At 37.4% G+C, this 16,876-nt stretch overlaps 1 protein-coding gene and 1 pseudogene across 1 annotated transcript in view; both read right to left on the bottom strand.

Annotated features, from left to right (window-relative positions):
- Positions 1-16,876, bottom strand: part of RNLS (renalase, FAD dependent amine oxidase) — a 252,989-nt gene that overhangs the window by 22,926 nt on the left and 213,187 nt on the right. Inside the window, exon 6 of the mRNA XM_045854200.1 lies at positions 5,236-5,411. Within this exon, the coding sequence (XP_045710156.1) occupies positions 5,236-5,411 (176 nt within the window). The remainder of the gene's footprint in view (positions 1-5,235; positions 5,412-16,876) is intronic.
- On the bottom strand, positions 16,156-16,256 carry LOC123829162 (annotated as a pseudogene).

Consider the following 16,876-nt stretch of genomic DNA (forward strand, 5'->3'; position numbering starts at 1 on the left):
GACACCTGTTATATTTCCTGCTGTTGATAGATTGGGTCATGCCAGAGTCCACTGATCCCAAAAGGCCTGTTTTGGCTCTTTATAGTTTACTGTGATCCTATAGCATATAGGCAAGAGTGCTTGTGGCCATAATTTCATGCCAGGAAATGTTGACTCATGGCATAAATGTGTTGAATTTACCAAACACTGGAAAATGTGCAAGTTAGTTTAGAAATGAATGGTAAGAAGCTGAAAAATTCTATTAGCTTAAAAAAACCCAAGTGAGAAGAGTTGCTTGTATCCACAGGAGATCTACCATTTTTATCTCACCGTTTGTTATATTATTCAACAGTCCCTATGGTATGACTAAGTGTCATAGTTTCTGGCAATGAAGCAGTCCTTCTGAAACACCCCTGTTAAAAACACTCTCTCGTTCATTTTAACTACTAATGCGATGGGGTAGGTTCAGTTGTTACCATTTACAGATTGGGCCCTTGAAGTTTAGAGCTGCTATTCAGTTTCCTCAAAGGCATATGGAAAGCCAAGGTTTGAACCAAAGTCTGTCTGAGTCCAAAGTTCAAGATCATAATCACAGCACAGTATTAAAAATCCAGGAATTATGAACACAAATGTAAAAGAAAAGATATAGGACTGGTGGCAGAATGACCCCCCGCCCCCAAAACAGAATGATTTTATTGAGGAAATAAACTACTGAACAACATAACTACTATTTTAACTCAAACACAATTATTGACTTTCAAAGTAATTATCCTAGAAGACCACATGTTTAAGTACATAATGATGCACTGGCCAATGTCTTTTAGGGGTACCAGCTTTGAACTGCTTCTAGATTCAGCCTAACAACCACATTAAAACAGATAAATACAAACAGCTATGTTTCTTTAGTTACTGCTATAAAACATTTAAAAAAATTATCAAGGTTGAGCAGCCATTTTATTAAAAAGATTTAAGTCCAAATGACTTTTCAATTGTTTCCAAAACATTAAATTCAAGGTCAAATTTCAATGATCTGATCCAACTAATAATATACTGAAGAATACATGTCAGTCTCTGAAATAGATGCTCCATCTTGTTGAAATAAAAGTGCAGCTTATCAAGGCGACCAACAACTTTGAAAGTGACAGTCCTTTGTAGTTATAATTTTGGTATATTCCTATAATCAGTTACTGCTTTCTAGTTCCTATCTACCTACAAGAAGAAAATGAGGAAGATACAATAGAAGATGCATAAGAAAGAGAAAGAAAAAATGAAATTACCAATCACCACCTGACCCTCCAATCCTGAAATTAGACATAATTACCCACCAGAAATTAATCTCATGTGGGAATAATATATTTCAATAAATATATGGGTGGTCTCAGGCTTTTCTTTGTACACTGCCTCCTCTCCCACCAAACCCAAATCGCTAAGGAAAATTCTGGCCTCACATCGGTGCACATTTCCTCTTTCTCTTTTATTTTTTCTAACTGCTAGGGAATTCTATGCCAACTGAGGTATTCAGGTGAGGAAGACCTGAGGAAGCCAAAATAAGGAATTTGCATTGAAAAGGGCAAAGACATTTATTCATCTAAGAAGGAAAAAAAAGGATAGAGTCAAAAGTGGAGCACATGGCCCAGTTTGGTGTGGCTCAGTTGGTTGGAGCATCATTCAGTACACCAGAGGATTGGGGGTTCGATTCCTGGTTAGAGCATATACCTAGGTTGTGGGTCTAATCCTCATCGAGTGTGTATGAAAGGCAACCAATAGATGTTTCTCTCTCACATTGATTCAAGTCAATGTTTTATAGCCTAGGCATCAAGTTATACTAACTGGATAAACATTTAAATTATGGAGAGCAAATGGGGGCAAAAAAGGGGAAAATCTGTCATTGCGATGCAAAGTTTGTTTGCACCGCCAACTTATTCAAATCCCAAATGGAAGGCACAGGGCACCTCCCAAGTCTTTCAACATGTTTTCTTTCTTCATCTGCCTCTTTCCTCCCTTAAGGCAACTCCCACAAGAATGCACTGTTATCTTACTCAGGACAAAAAAATTTGAGTGTCTTAGGAGTGGCCTTGAACAAATATTAGCCTCTAGGGTTCTTTGAGCAGAGGACTAGCCTTGTCGTAGGAATTTGTTGAATATATGAGTAACCAAATGAATAAATGAAATATCTTTCACCCTTGCTGCCAATGTGGCATGTAACATTAGAGGTGGCTCTGGGCATGGAAGAACAATATAGGGATACAGGAAACTGACCCCCACTTTCCCACCCCCTGCCACAATATGCCCTTATCTTTCTTCTTCAGACAGCAGTCATTTCCTTTGAGTGCCTTGAGCCTTAAAGGACTGATGCTCTCCCTGGAGGTTTTATGATGGGAGTGGAAGATACTGCCTCATAAAGGATAATGGGGAGATTATCCTGGATTATCCAGGTGAGCCTGATGTAATCATAGGGTCCTTAAAGAACAAGTGAGGCAGAAGAACAGGTCAGAATGAAGTAACACGAGAAGCACTTGACCCACTGTGGCTGGCTCTGAAGATGGTGGCAGGGGTCTCAAGCCAAGGAATGTGAAGTTTCTGGAAAATATGAAGGCAAGAACATGGATTCTCTCCTAGAACCTACACAGGAAGAAACATAGCCCTACTGACACCTTGATTTCAGTGAGACCTATCTTGAACTCCTGAACTCCAGAACTGTAAGATAATAAATTTATGTTGTTTTAAGCCATCAAACTTGTGTTAATAGGAAACAGCGTCAGTGAAGAGGAAACAGAGGGTCAGTGAAACGGAGTAAAGGACTCAAGAGGCAGATAGACTGGTTTTCTCATTACTAGCCAATGGGCCTTGGAGAATTTATTTCATGTCTGTGAGGCTTTGTTTTCCTCATCACTGGACTTGGTTGAAACTAGCAACCTTTAAGGCTACTTTTGATTTTAAGTGAGACCACGTCTTGGCATTGCCCAGCTCCAGGGGGCCCACACTGTGGGTGCTCATCACCACTATCTCCCTTCCTCTTCTTCTGCCAACCCTCCGGTCACTGGGTGCCAGGATGCAGTGTAGGGATCACAAGTAGGAAAAAGAAAATGGATGTGGATAAAAAGTTAAGCCTGAGGGGTCTGGAAATGGAAATCAATACCACTGCTGCTTGGAGCACGGATGGCAGCAGTTCCATGGTCTACCCAGAATTTCATAAAAGAAGGGTTTGAAGGCCAAAGAGGAAAAAGGAAGTGGTCGAGTGTGAAAAGTAGGAGAAGATCTGGGTGGAACAAGACTGGGAGGAGAAAAAGGAAGAGAACATAGGGTGGAACCCAGGCTGGAAAAAAAGATCCCCATGCAAGGGGACTGTACTGCTAATCAGAAATATAAGAAAAAAGTCAAAATCAGTTGTCTGTTCCTCTTTCTTTTTTCAGGTCCTTGTTTCTACCCCATTCTTCCCTTCAGTTTAAGCACCACCTTAGAACTTACTCACACACAAACACTGTGAATTACCACGGTAGATCATGCATCCTGGATGGCAAGGGAAGAGGGGTGCTTATATTTATGTAACATGCAAAGGTTAAAGTGGACATTTTAAAAACACTAAAGAAATGTTCTCTTGGGAGTAAAACTGAGAACTAGTTAAATGTTATTGGGTCTCTGAACCTGTTTATTTCATTTTCTAAGCTGATGTGAGGGATTATCTATACCTACCTAGCTCGTTAGCTATCATCTACGGAGCTACCATCTCACAACATAGGTAAGGTCTCTGCTACCAACGACAATGCTGTGTTCTGTAGAGTGCTGCTCAAGGTACTAAGAGAAGTCCATGAGTGGTGGAAAATGCAAACTTCTAAGGTTGAATGACAACTCTTCCCTCTTAGACTTTGTAGCCAATATAGATTTCATGACTACAGAGCTGTAAATGTACTGGAATAATTTCATGAAAGAACATCCAAACTGTCACAAAAATCATTGCTAGGGTTTGGATGTACTCTGTTCAAAATTTTGTGATTTTGCGCAACTTTGAATAGGTGATTTGGTAGTAGTAAGGTCACATGTATTCCTACAACACAGTGAATTTTAGGAAATAAGTAGGTTTTAAAGTCATGTTTTTGGTTTATTAAATTATGTTAAGGAAATTACAGAAAAAACTCACAAACTATTCTTTCTTTAAAGGAATGTTTATAAATTGCAAAGTGACTTGCTGTGTGATCTAGCTTCATATCATATCAGAAGATTATTTCCCTGACTTTTTCAAGTCAACCTAAAACTGAGTTAAGTATCACTTAAAGACATTAGCTGTTGAGATTTTTCTATGCTTTTAAAAGGAAAAAGTCATCTTCTAAAGTGACCATGACATGTTTAAGTAAATATTTTCCCCAAAGTTTTGCTGTATAATTTACCTTGAGAGGATATGAGTAAACACATAGATCTGCAGCAATTTTAGGAAATAATTTACAATTTCCCATTTCCTCTGATTTTGGAAATCCCTTCAAAATACACAAAATCTGCTTCAATTTCTCACAACACCACTTTTTCTAAAGGCTTCGTAGCTTAGATAACCAATAGCCCCAGGGGCTCGGGAATCTAGGGGGAAGATAGACAGCTCTGTGTCCTTTCCCCTCCTGCCCTTTGCTCCACTGTCCCCAAATAACTTCACAACCAAGTTTACAGATCAAAAGGCTTTTTCTAGGAATACTCACAAACTTCTACTGAAATATGCAGAGACCTTCAGAAAAGTCAACATTTACTCAGTGTTAAAGAGCTTTAAGTTTGAACTGTAGTGCGATCAGCAGGTTTATCTAACCCTGCAAAACAGCCGAACTAGCTGATCTGTGCAGGTATTCATCTTTCTCCCGCAAAGAGCTCTGCTGGCGGCAGTCAAAACCAAAGTGGGAACTAATAAAAATGAAAACTGTGGTAGCAAAATACACTTATGAGGTTAATTTGACGTATTGCAAAAATTTGGGAGGTTATAGTGGTTTCTACATAACCACAGTACTGATTTAGAGAAACCCCAGGGAAACAGCTGCATTTTGGTACATAACTTGCCTTGCTTGCATAGGAAACCCTGGATTTTCAGGGTGTACGTTTTGAGATGCTAAAATTTAAACATTAGGTTGGGGAAAATTGTAAGCATCTCTTATTGGGAAATAACAGGATAGTAAAACCTATAGAAGTTGACACGCATTAGGCAAAGGAAGAGATAAAGTAAAGTCAGTTCTGCTGACCTGTTAAGAAAACTGTGCTCGTACTACTGGATTCCATGATTACCTGTGAATGTCTCCATTTCTGGCATTTGGTAGCAACTGGCTGAGGCAAGCCTGGCAAAACGTTCTCCAGCTGCTGGAAGATTAACTCCTGCACATCCTCCGTGCTGTGTTCCAAGTGTGCAACTCCAAATGCAACAGTGGTGTGAATCACGAGGGAAGGCCCGATTGCCGACGATGCTAGCATACAAGGAACATAAAGATACATCTTAAGAGGGTAACAGGGTAGGGTCTCTCAGCATTTCAATCCAGATTTAAGACTTAATTACAATAAACAGGCAATAAATTGAGGGCAAACAGATTCTAATCTTTAAAGCATAAAACTAGGCTATTTCTGAAGTTCAAACTCAAGCTTCTCTGAAGAAGAGGGGAAATTCACGATATATTTTAGAGAATAAACTTCTAGGCCTTGCTAAAGAGTGGGAAGGAAGGGCACCTAATACATACTGCCTTGGGTATAATCAAATTTATTTGTATGTTCATCTTCTCTCATCCACTAAATTATAACCTCTTCTGGGCAGGAACCATTTCTTATATATAGTCCATATTCTCCTTAAATTTGAAGAACAAAGCACATGTTCAAAAAATACTTATTCATTTTTGTTAAATGGGTTACAAAATATTTTGCTGAAATTGTTAAATGTTAGAACAAAATACCTTTCCCATTTTAAAAAATCGAGTTTCTCTCTAAAAACAGGCTTGATTTTCTAATAGTTTCCTTTATCTTTTAAGTAGCATTAAAAATAAAAGTCTGCTTCACTTATAACATGGAGTTACTTTCCATTTTTGTTTGCCATTGAATTTTTTTGGTATATTTCACAATTATAAATAATGAATGTCTGCTTTGTATCTTTGACTCTTTAGTAGAATATAGGAAAATCAAATAAAATTCAAAGTTGAAAGCAAAGCAACTGAGGCATTTATAAAAGACAGACTTGGCAGGAATGTTAACAAGAGTTTGCCTACTATTCTTGTTTGCTTGAAACATGCAGAGGAGAAAGTTGAGGGAAAACAATAATAGATCTGAAATGCATGAAACAGTAGTAAGAAGTTGGTGCTCCCCACTACTGAGAGAAAAGAACATTAAATCTTGGAAGGTACTGACAGGTGTTGGCAAACCTGATTCTGAAAATTCTTTAGTTTGGGATTCTAAAGACAATGATATATTTGAGGTAGGTGTGTACAATTTTACACAGAAAAAATTGAAAAACATGCCACTTAACCTCTTTGCACTTCAAGGTTCTTTGGATTTTATATATAATCAGAATTTTAGCTTTTATATAAAATCGTAGTGCATGTGAAGTGCTCGGCATTTTCTGGCACAGAGTAGGTGCTTCATAAATATAAACCATGGGAATAAAAACAATAAATCTGATATATATAAGGGAAAAGTTCTCATGGTGTTGCCCAAATGATAGGTGTGAGTTATTTTTTGTAAAAGTACTTCATTTTTCCATTGCTTTCTGCTCTGAGAAACCTTGATTATGAATTTTACACAAAGTAACAAGGGAAGAACATCCCAAAATGCTGTAAGCATTTTAAAATAAAGAGAGTACTTTCCAATTTTTATATGTGTGAGGCAGGAGATGGGACTTCAGAGTATGCTCAGTGAATGCAATGGTGAGGGAATTGTCTGCTGTTTCCACAGCACCTGGAATGACTTGAAAGTGTAAATCAAGGGACCATCTCTTTGAATGTTCAAGGTTTAACCTGTCAGTGTAGACTGTATAGGGTACCACACAGAGGGAAGGACCAAGGAATGCAAAATCTCAAATTCTTTCACCGAATCCCACCACAGTGAAACCTATTGCATATTGTCGCAGGGTTAGAGTTAAGTTATTGATGCTATCAGTTAATAAATTCAGGGAGGCTTGTTCATAGCAAGGGGGTGTCAATACCACCACTCTTCCCACGAGGTGCCAAATCTTCCCGGAGACAGCGAAAGCTACTGGGTCAGCATTCTGCAGCAGGAGAGTTGGGGTTCTGAGTTGACTTATCTATGGCAGGCTTCAGAAAAAATGAATGCTATCTGTGTGCTGAGAATCAAGAGGTTGCACTGACCCAGCCATTTATTCTAGGGGAACTCATAAAATTACTAAGGGCAGCGATGGTGCATTGCCAGGTTTCTCTCATTTGCATTAGCTATCCACTCCAAGGAGAGCAATAAAAAAGGAAATTTAAGACCTAAAATGAGACAGTTCTTGCATAACAATGAGAGAACAACCTAGCTACTTGGGTTTTTTTTTTTTTTGGAATCAGATATTTTTTGGAGAATTTAGATTAAAAATTTAATAGCCTTAACCTAAAACAGTATGTTTTAAGATAAAGCTCCCCCACCTCCCAAATTAAAGGGTATTTTTAGAAACAAAAGTTCAAAAATACAAACAGCCAACTAGAGTTTAAATGTGACCAAGATTTGGAAACTGAGCATTATAAATAAAGCCACAAATATGTTAATAGGATTCAGTGCATAAATTCAGTATAATCATTATTCCTTGGTCACCAAGAAGGTAATGATGTTATCTTTTTCTTTTTTTTATTCAGTTTAACAAGCAACACACTTTACTTTTGGCATTTCAAATGTAAGGTTCATAGTAAGGTGACAACTATTTCTGTATTGTTGGGAGGTGAATGGCTTTAGTCAGTAGATATTTGAACCCTTGCATCCTTAATAGCTCCGTGGTCTTAGACAATTTAATCTCTCAGGCTTTGCTTTCTTCCATGAATTAAAAGGGAGTATTACAATTTACCTTATAAGACTGTCACAAGGATTAAATGTTAGGACACATAAAAGCCTTTTTTCAAGTATAAAGTGCTACACAAATGTGAGACATCCGTAGATAATATTCTTTTTATCTTTTTGACATCTGTGCTGTAGTTAGAGCAGTGTTAGAAAGGGATAACAGAGTTGACTCCTCTCAAAGTATTCAGATTGATTATGTAACAGAACCACTGGGGTCTATAGCCTGCTACCAATAAGAACCTTGACTCCCAAAGCTAGAGTCTTCGGAAAAGGAAAGGAACTACTTATTCAAAAGTTATACAGGTTTAGAATAATGGGTGAATTCTATTGTTAAATCTCACTCCCTTTAGAAACAAACAAACAAAAAAAAACCCCACCCAGAAACACATTATCTTGCCTGTGCCACCCCCTTGCCAAACCAGGCCAGTGAGAAGTACTGTCTCTCAGGAAAAGAAATAGAAGCCTGTAGAGTAGCTGGGCAGATTCTTGTCTGTATTCTGGCTTTTTCCAGTCATCCGTGCTCAGCTAGCTAGGCTCCTGCTCTTAATCTAAAACCATATCCTCATGGTGGGCTGCTGGGGGGAGGTCCTTCAGCATTCTTTCAAACCACGTGGCCAAGACCCCCCTTCTCTGCTCCCAAACCTCATGTTGAGGGACAGAGAGCTTCTCATGGCTCTCCTACTCTCCTTCCCACAGGGTCCAGAGCTCTAGCAAGGCTGAGAGAAATAGAGATAGAGATAGAGATAGAGATAGAGATAGAGATAGATAGATAGAGAGAGAGATAGAGATAGAGATAGAGATAGAGAGAGAGAGAGAGAGAGAAAGAGAGAGAGAGAGAGAAAGAGAGAGAGAGCACAGCTGCCCCCATACCTGGGTTTAAATCCTGGCATGGATATTCCTCCATAACCCCATTTCTGACTCCTCCCACACTGGGTTACACCTGTCAGCACTCTGGTTTCTTCTGCCTTTCTTGGCTGCCATTCTTAGTCTGGGCAAGCATGGCCCTGTGACATAGAGCTGACTACCTTCCTTCTCTGGAGCAGGTGCAGCGAGCCCCTCCAGTCAGGGCTACATGCATCACAGGTTAGAGTCATGCCGATCTCTTCGGCTCTGAGCAGGCACAGCTATTTAGCATTACTAAAACACTGGCCAAGTTCTTTAGATATGCAAAGTAACTCTCAATGGCCCTGCTCTGTTCCCCGATTCCCCAAGCAATAGCTCTGGGGGTTTTCTTTGTTTTGGGGGTGACCTCTAGCTCAGCATCCTGTTACAATTATTCTATCAACACCCCAGGAAGAGTGTCAAACTATTCCTGGGTATTGGCACAGAAGTTTTTTTTTTTTTTTTTTTTTTATTGTGGTAAAATACACATACCATACAATATTCCATTTTAACCTATTTTAAGTGTGCAGTTCTCTGGCATTAAGTGTACTCACATTGTCCTGCAAACATCACCACCATCCATCTCTAGAATGTTGTCTTCTCCAACTGATACTCTATACCCATTAAACACTAACCTCTCACACTCCCCTTCCGCTAGCCTCTGTCAACCACCATTCTACTTCTGTCTCTATGAATTTGACTATTCTAGGTACTCATATAAATGGAATCAAACAATATTTGTCAAGTAATTTCATGACTGGCTTATTTCACTTAGCATGATGTTTTCAAGGTTCATCTATTTTGTAGTATGTGCCAGTTTCTTTTCTTTTTAAGACCACAAGATATTCCACTGTATGTATATACCACATCTTGTTCATGCATTCATCCACAGAAGCAACTTGGGTTGCTTTGACCTTCTGGCTATTGTGAATAACTATAAACATGGGTGTACAAGTGCCTGCTTCCACTTCTTTTAGGTAAATAGCCAGAACTGGAATTGCTGAACCACATGGTCATTCTATGCTTAAATTTTTGAGGAATAACTTGACTCTTTTGCACAGTGGTTGCATCACTTTTTCATTCCAACCAGCAAAGTACAAAGAGTCTAATTTCTCCACCTCCTTGCCCACACTTGTTACTTTATTTCTTATAATAGCCATTCTAATGGGTATGAAGTGGGGACAGAGTTTTAGTTTACAATTTTGGATGGGGGTCCAGACACTGGAAGTTGATGATAACAACAGCAGCAGCCCTAGCTGTGACAGCAGCATTATCATCTCTGTTAATAGAACACTGAGATACTGAACACCCTCACTTGAAATACAATAAAGAGCTAAGGACATTACTTATTATCCAAACAGAAACTGAAGTTTGTTCTGAATTAAGTATACTAGGTGCCTCAGATCCATGATCATATTAACCATAATTATAAACATTAACAGGTTAAACTTGCTTTTGTGTGTTGTGTGCCACTGAGTCAGCTCTGACTCCTGGTGTGGGGTCCACAACATCCCGTCCTCGACGGCCCGGCTCAGCTTCCGTAGACTCATGCCTATGTCTTCTTTTACCAAGTCAATCCATTTCATATTTGTCTTCCTCTTTTCTTGCTGCCTTCTATTTTTCCATCTCCACTGTCTTTTCCAAAGAACGCTGCCTTTTCGTGATGTGCCCAAAGTAGGCCAGCTTCAGTTTTGTCGTTTTTGCCTCCACTGATGTTTCAGGTTTAACTTGCTCCAGGACCCACCTGTCCCTCCTTCTGGTGGTCCAGGGTACCTGCAGAGCTCGACAGCACACTATTTCAAGTGGATCAATTGTCTTCCTCTTTGCCTTCTTTACTTTCCAGCTTTTGTATCTCTTCATAGTAATTGGGAACACAAGGATGTGGATGATCTTACCCTTGGTTTCTAATGATGCATCTTTGCTCTTGGTAATCTTTCCTAATTCTTCTCTTACTGACCTTTTGAGTCTCAGCTTTCTCTTGCTTCCTTGGCTCAGTCTCCATTTGATTTAATGATTAAACTTGCTTAGTTAAAGACAAATATTGCCATATTGGGTCAAGAAAATAACATCTAACTATATGCTGCTTTTAATAAAATACATTTTAAAAACAAATCCTAACTCAATTATATGAGGTCAATGTGATCTGTGTGATACTTTAAGATTTGTTAAATGGCTTCATACATAGTCAGTTTTCAGGTGTTACATGTGTGTGTGAATATCATTTTGTAGATGTTGAATTAACATTTAAAGTCCATTGGAGTAATTTTATTAATTGAGTAGTTCTAAAACAACTAAATTCCCATAAACTTTTTGTGTGCTTAATCAATTACTGAAAATTTTTGCTATATATTGAAACCATGTTACTAATTTCCTGCTATTTCCTGATACCCTTTACGAAGACATTATGAATATCTTCCATTTAGAAGTGCGTTTAACCTTAAAGTTTATTTCTGCTTTCTATTTGTTTCACTTTTTCAAAAATTTTTTCTTTTTAAAATTTTGCCTTCTTTATTGATTAAACAATTTTACCCCTTATTCCATTCTTTCCCTTTACCAGTTTGGAAGTTATATGGCTTGCTTCTATTTTTAGATCATCCACAGATTTAATCATCCATATAAAGTAAAAAATTATCATCTTTATCCCTCTCCTGCATAATAGAAAAAACTTAAAATATTTAAACTCTGATTTTATATGCTTTTGTTGTTCAGGATTTACTTCTTCAGTTTTGTTTTAATATAGTCAGTGTTTGTTTATATTTAACCACAGTCTCTTTTGTGGATTTCACATCTTCTCTCCAGGGTCATTTTCCTTTTCCCAAAGTATCTTCTTTTAAAGTTTTTTAATGAGTTTCTGCCAAAGGAAAACTCTCTCAGTTTTTGTGTCTCTAAAAATGTCTTTATTTAATCCTTGTTTATGAAAGATAGTTATCCTCACTATATAATAATAATAGACTAAAAATGTTTTCTCTTAGCACTTTAAAGAAATTATTCTAATGTAGGCTAGCTTTTAGTAACGCTGTTAAGAAGTCAACTTTTAATTCGATTGCAGGTTCTACGCAGGTAACTGTTCCTTTATATCTGGATATATCCATTATTTTCTCTTTGTCTTTGGTGTTCTACAGTTTTACTTTGATATCTTGAGGTTTGAGTTTCTTTTTGTTTACCTTCTTCGACTTCATTGGTTTTTCTGAATCTGAAGACTCATTTTTGTCAATGATTTTAGAAATTGTTCAGCCATTAGTTCTCCCTGTTCTCTATTCTGTGTGGAGCTCTGATTAGAGAAACAATGGTTATTCTCATTCTATCACCACATATCTTGTTCTCTTTTTAATACTTTCCTTCCTGTCTCTGTGCTAGATTCTGTGAATTTCTTCTGACTGATCTTTTAGTTCATCATTCTTCCTACATCAGTGTTTATTTTGATGTTTAATTTGTCCTTTGAATTTCAAATTTAAATGATTTTATTTTTATTTATAAAAGTTTTATTTTCCAAATCTTGCATAATCAATTTGGATGGTTGTTTTCTCCCTAGTCATACTGTCAGTGCTTTCTTTTATCTCTTTAAACTTAGTCAGTATCTTACATTGCGCGTTTGGTTGTTCCAAAATTGGCAGTCCGTATGAGTTTGATTCTGCTTTCTGTTGTTTTGGATGGCTATTACTCATAATGGTGTGCTGCCTTTTATGTTGTGTGACTTTTTTTCCCCCTATTGTTGGCACCTGTTCCTATAGGGAGCCTAAAGTTCCTAGGAACTTTATCTGAGAAATTCTTTGAGGCTTAAGTTAAAGAGTGTTCCTTTGGAGATTTACTTTAGGTTCTGTCAGATGCCTTGGGGCAATTCTGCCCAGGACTACTTCAACTAGATTTTTAGAATATACTGGCAGAATAAACTCTGGCACTAAATATGCCTGAGGGTGAATATGTGCTTTGGCATCTCATGGGAGACATTTTCTTTCTTTTATGTTTTTTTCCACTCCACTCAAAAACATTCAATCATCCCCATTTTCTTCCTCTGCCAGTTAGGATGTATCACATACAGAGAAGTTCTTTAAAGCCATAAAAGTGTACCTGTCCGTGCTAAAAACCTTTAAATATTAAAGAAAAAGGGTGATTTTTCCTTGGAAAATAAAAGTTATCAAAATCAACTTAATATAAAAACATCAGTATTAACTAAAATACATAAAAGATTTTGAAAAAAGTCAATAAGTTAAAAATAAAGTGTTTGGGACCTGATTGCTTCACTTGTGATTTGTTTAAAATTGTCAAGCAAATAGAATGTTGATTGCAGATGCACACATCACATTTACACATACCAGCACACCAAACTGCAGATCATTCTTCTCTTAAATAATAGGTACATTCTTTCATATGAACAGGTACAATTGAGAAACACATCATCACATCATATGTATTTAAAAAACATCTATTAATATTTAATATCAATTCATAAAAATATACAATATGAAAAAAGGTAACTTTCTCAAAGTGAGATAGTGTATCTTTACATCACATTTTACAATTAAATAATATATATTTTCACAGTAAAACCAGCATAAACCAAGGATGCTTCATAATACCAATGGTATTCAGTATTGCTCTGGTCAGTGCATTAAGATAAAAAATATAAGTGAAGTTTACAATTACTAAAAAAAAGGAAAATCATAGGAATAAAAACAATAGTAAACCAAAATAAAATCCATCAAATTAGTTAAAATTTTTTGATATTAAATTGATTTTCCTATATGCCAGCAATAAGTAGCAAGAAAAAAATCTTAATTCTACATGAGGTTGTTGTTTTTTTTTAATTAGAAAAAATAATTCTAAAGGAAAAATAAAGCAACAGGATTATTTAAAATTTTTGAAAAATCGGTGAGTCAAGACTTGCTTTGCCATGTGTTTAAATGCATCATTAAAACAGCATGGTATTGGTTGACAATACTAGTCAAGGAATCAGAAAAGATACTTCTGGAAAAATAATCCTAAAATATATTAAGTTTTTAGTATAGGAAAATAAACAAAGCAATGGAGGAAGATCAATTCTTTACATTGTCCTAGAAAATTGGAAATACTAAAAAACATAACTCTTAGTATTCCTCTCCCTCTTCTGACCAAATTTGTCACCATTTCTGATTTCTTACTTCTGTAACCATATGAGAAATGTACATTTTTAGGCCACACAACGAGCTCAAACTCACCGAGACACCCTATTCACATGCAAATACCTCAGAGACATTTTCTACCCAATAAACTTTATTTTTGGCAATATCTACCAAGGGACAAAAGTTAGGTCATCAAGTTGGACAGAAGCTGAGTCTTTCAAAAGAAGTCTAAGGCCAGCTCTAGATCTCATCTCTGACAAGGAAGTAGAGACTAAAGAAACAGAGGGAGTGGCCTGCACTATAGCTGCAGGGCAAGAACATCAAGGAATGGGCGAAATACTTCTGCTTCTACTGATTCAATCAAATGAACAGCACGTGGGTGGCTAGTACCACGTCTGCTATGATGAGAAACTCGGCGGAGGCTTACATCTTAGTGGGGAAGGTGACACACAAGCAAAACAATTAGAGAACCATTATCTGCTAAATGGCATGGCACCGACAGTGTGTGCAAGTGAGGTTTAGGAAAAAAATGCATGTGAAGACAGGAACTGGAGAAGGAGTTGAGAGCCATGGTTTGGGGGTGGCAATACCCAGCTCTCCTTCCTCCCTCTCCCTGGCGGAAGTTGGTGCTGAGTTTCCCTCTCTCTACTCCTGTGGAACTGGCTCAACTATCCTTGCCCTCTAGCCATGAAAGCTCTCATTACAATTTAGCTCTTTCATACGGCTCCAGGCTGCAGCAGCAAATGCAATCAAGAGGAAGCCAATCACATCAGTAAATCCAACAGTGATAAAAGTTAAAAAGTTAACTCGTCTTCCATGAAAGAATACATAGTGAAAGAGAAGGGAGAAGAGTGGGGAGGGGAAGGGAGGCTGAGGTGGGGGAGATATGTGCTTCTGGTGTCTCTCTCTCCCCTTCCTCCTCTCTCTAGCACAGCCAACCCAAACAAGCATATAGCACTCTGCCATTTGGCATTCCACGTCGTTGGCAGTGTGTCTGCTGTTCTGCGTGTCTGCTCCTGGCCCAGAATCGGGAACTAGGCCTCACCATTCAGAGGGACCACCTGCAGGTTTTATTTGCTTTTCAATAATCTCAAACCTATTTCTTACGTATACATTACAGAGGCCAAAATTCATCTACAAGAGGCCTACTCATGTCATGGGCAACTTCATTACTTCCAATTTTATCTGCAGCAGTGACTTTTGTAATAAGTGTTTATATTCATTCAGTACAATCTCATGGTTTTAACTGAAGAGTAAGGTTCTGAAACTGTAAACTTCTGAAATGACAGCATGGGCCAGGCACAGACAAAAATGGTTGTACTCCTAGTTTTCCCCTTTACTTATTTCATTTTTATCCTATTATCTTTGAGGAGAAATATTTGTTTTATTTTCTTCCTTATTATTTCTCTGGAGGTAGGGGACTATATTAATTGATACAGCAATTGCTTTAAATAGCTAATGAAAATCACTGATGAGGTTTCAATGAAGAGTCTCATTTGGGAGATATAAGAAAATAGTATCTAAAAAACTAACAGGAGAGGGTAATTGGCCTAGAAAAGATTCAGAAACAGAAATGGAGAAATTGTATTCTTGTCAGGAACTGGATACCAAAATTCCCTGACAAGCCCCTGCTTCTCTTTTTAAAGGTAAAATATCTTAAAAAGGAGGAAATGATAGGGCTAAAATGGTACTCTTTTAAAAGACAGGAAATATAGCTCAAGTTCAAATGTGTCTTTTTTTCTCTTCCTGTGGAAGGTAGTACCTAACTCTTTTTACGAAACCATGATATACCATCTAAGATTGACAGAAAAACCTGCAGGTCTTTTTTCCCTTTAAGAAACAAGATACACTTTATTTAGTATGAATGAATCAGTTCCCTTTCTTCATCTTGATTGCACAGCCAGTTTTGGAGGGGCATCAGTTGAGTTTTGTATGTTGAGTCAGAAATTCTGTCTCCCTACTCCCTGACTATATAACTTTAGGTCGGTTATAACATGTCTGTGATTCCTTGGGCCAGTGTTCCCCACAGGATGACCCATGCCATATTAGTAGTTATTAGGCAAAACAACAATAATAAAATTTTTGGGACAAATATATTTTTGAAATGTTTGTCTTAAACAAAATTATAGAGGATTTCTGAGTTCCTAGTATAATTATATACAGTGTGATTCTTTAAAGGGATGATGCTAGAAAATTCTTTTTGGTGTTTTAAAAGTACTTTTACTTAAATTACAAAATTATTTTTTAAACTGATGAAAACAGATACTATACTTGATCTTAGCCAAAAGGCAGAGAAGCGATACAAAATTATTTTTTAAAAAAGGTTATTCCAACACTGTGAAAGTGTATAAAGTGAAAAATAAAAGTATTGCAAAATTATTTCAGATATAGCTAAATGGTGCTCCAAAATTCCACCTGCCCCGATAGCATACAAGAGCTCTCATTTCTCCATACTCTTTCCAACCCTGGGTAATGTTTGCTAATCTTTTAGGTTAAAATGTACCTCGTTTTTAGTTTTCAGTTAGTTACATGTGAGTGGGGTATTTTCACATACAACCCAATTGGTACATTCTTTTCCAGTGGTCTGCCTTTTTGTTGTCCTTGTGGTAACCATAGTGCCAACCTCAAGATTGCTGTGCAGATTAAATCCTTGTAAAGCGAGAAGTTTAGAGTTTGGCACATAGTAAGTACTCATCAAGTGTTATTTGGCAAACCTACCTATCAAGGCTGACTCACTTCATTTCAGAGGATTAGAGTTACTGCGGTTTTATTGTGCCATCACTCTTACCTTCCACTTCATTGACGGGAAATCAAAATCTCAGAAAATGATGCATCATGGGAGAAAAGTGCATCCCAGAATCATAGCATCTGTCACATTGTATTTTTTTATTGTTTTTCAAGTACAGCTGTCTCCATTTCCT

The sequence above is a fragment of the Phyllostomus hastatus genome, unplaced genomic scaffold (assembly GCF_019186645.2).
Source record: "Phyllostomus hastatus isolate PE091 unplaced genomic scaffold, TTU_PhHast_1.1 phas_scaffold_1066, whole genome shotgun sequence".
Taxonomy (NCBI): Eukaryota; Metazoa; Chordata; class Mammalia; order Chiroptera; family Phyllostomidae; genus Phyllostomus; species Phyllostomus hastatus.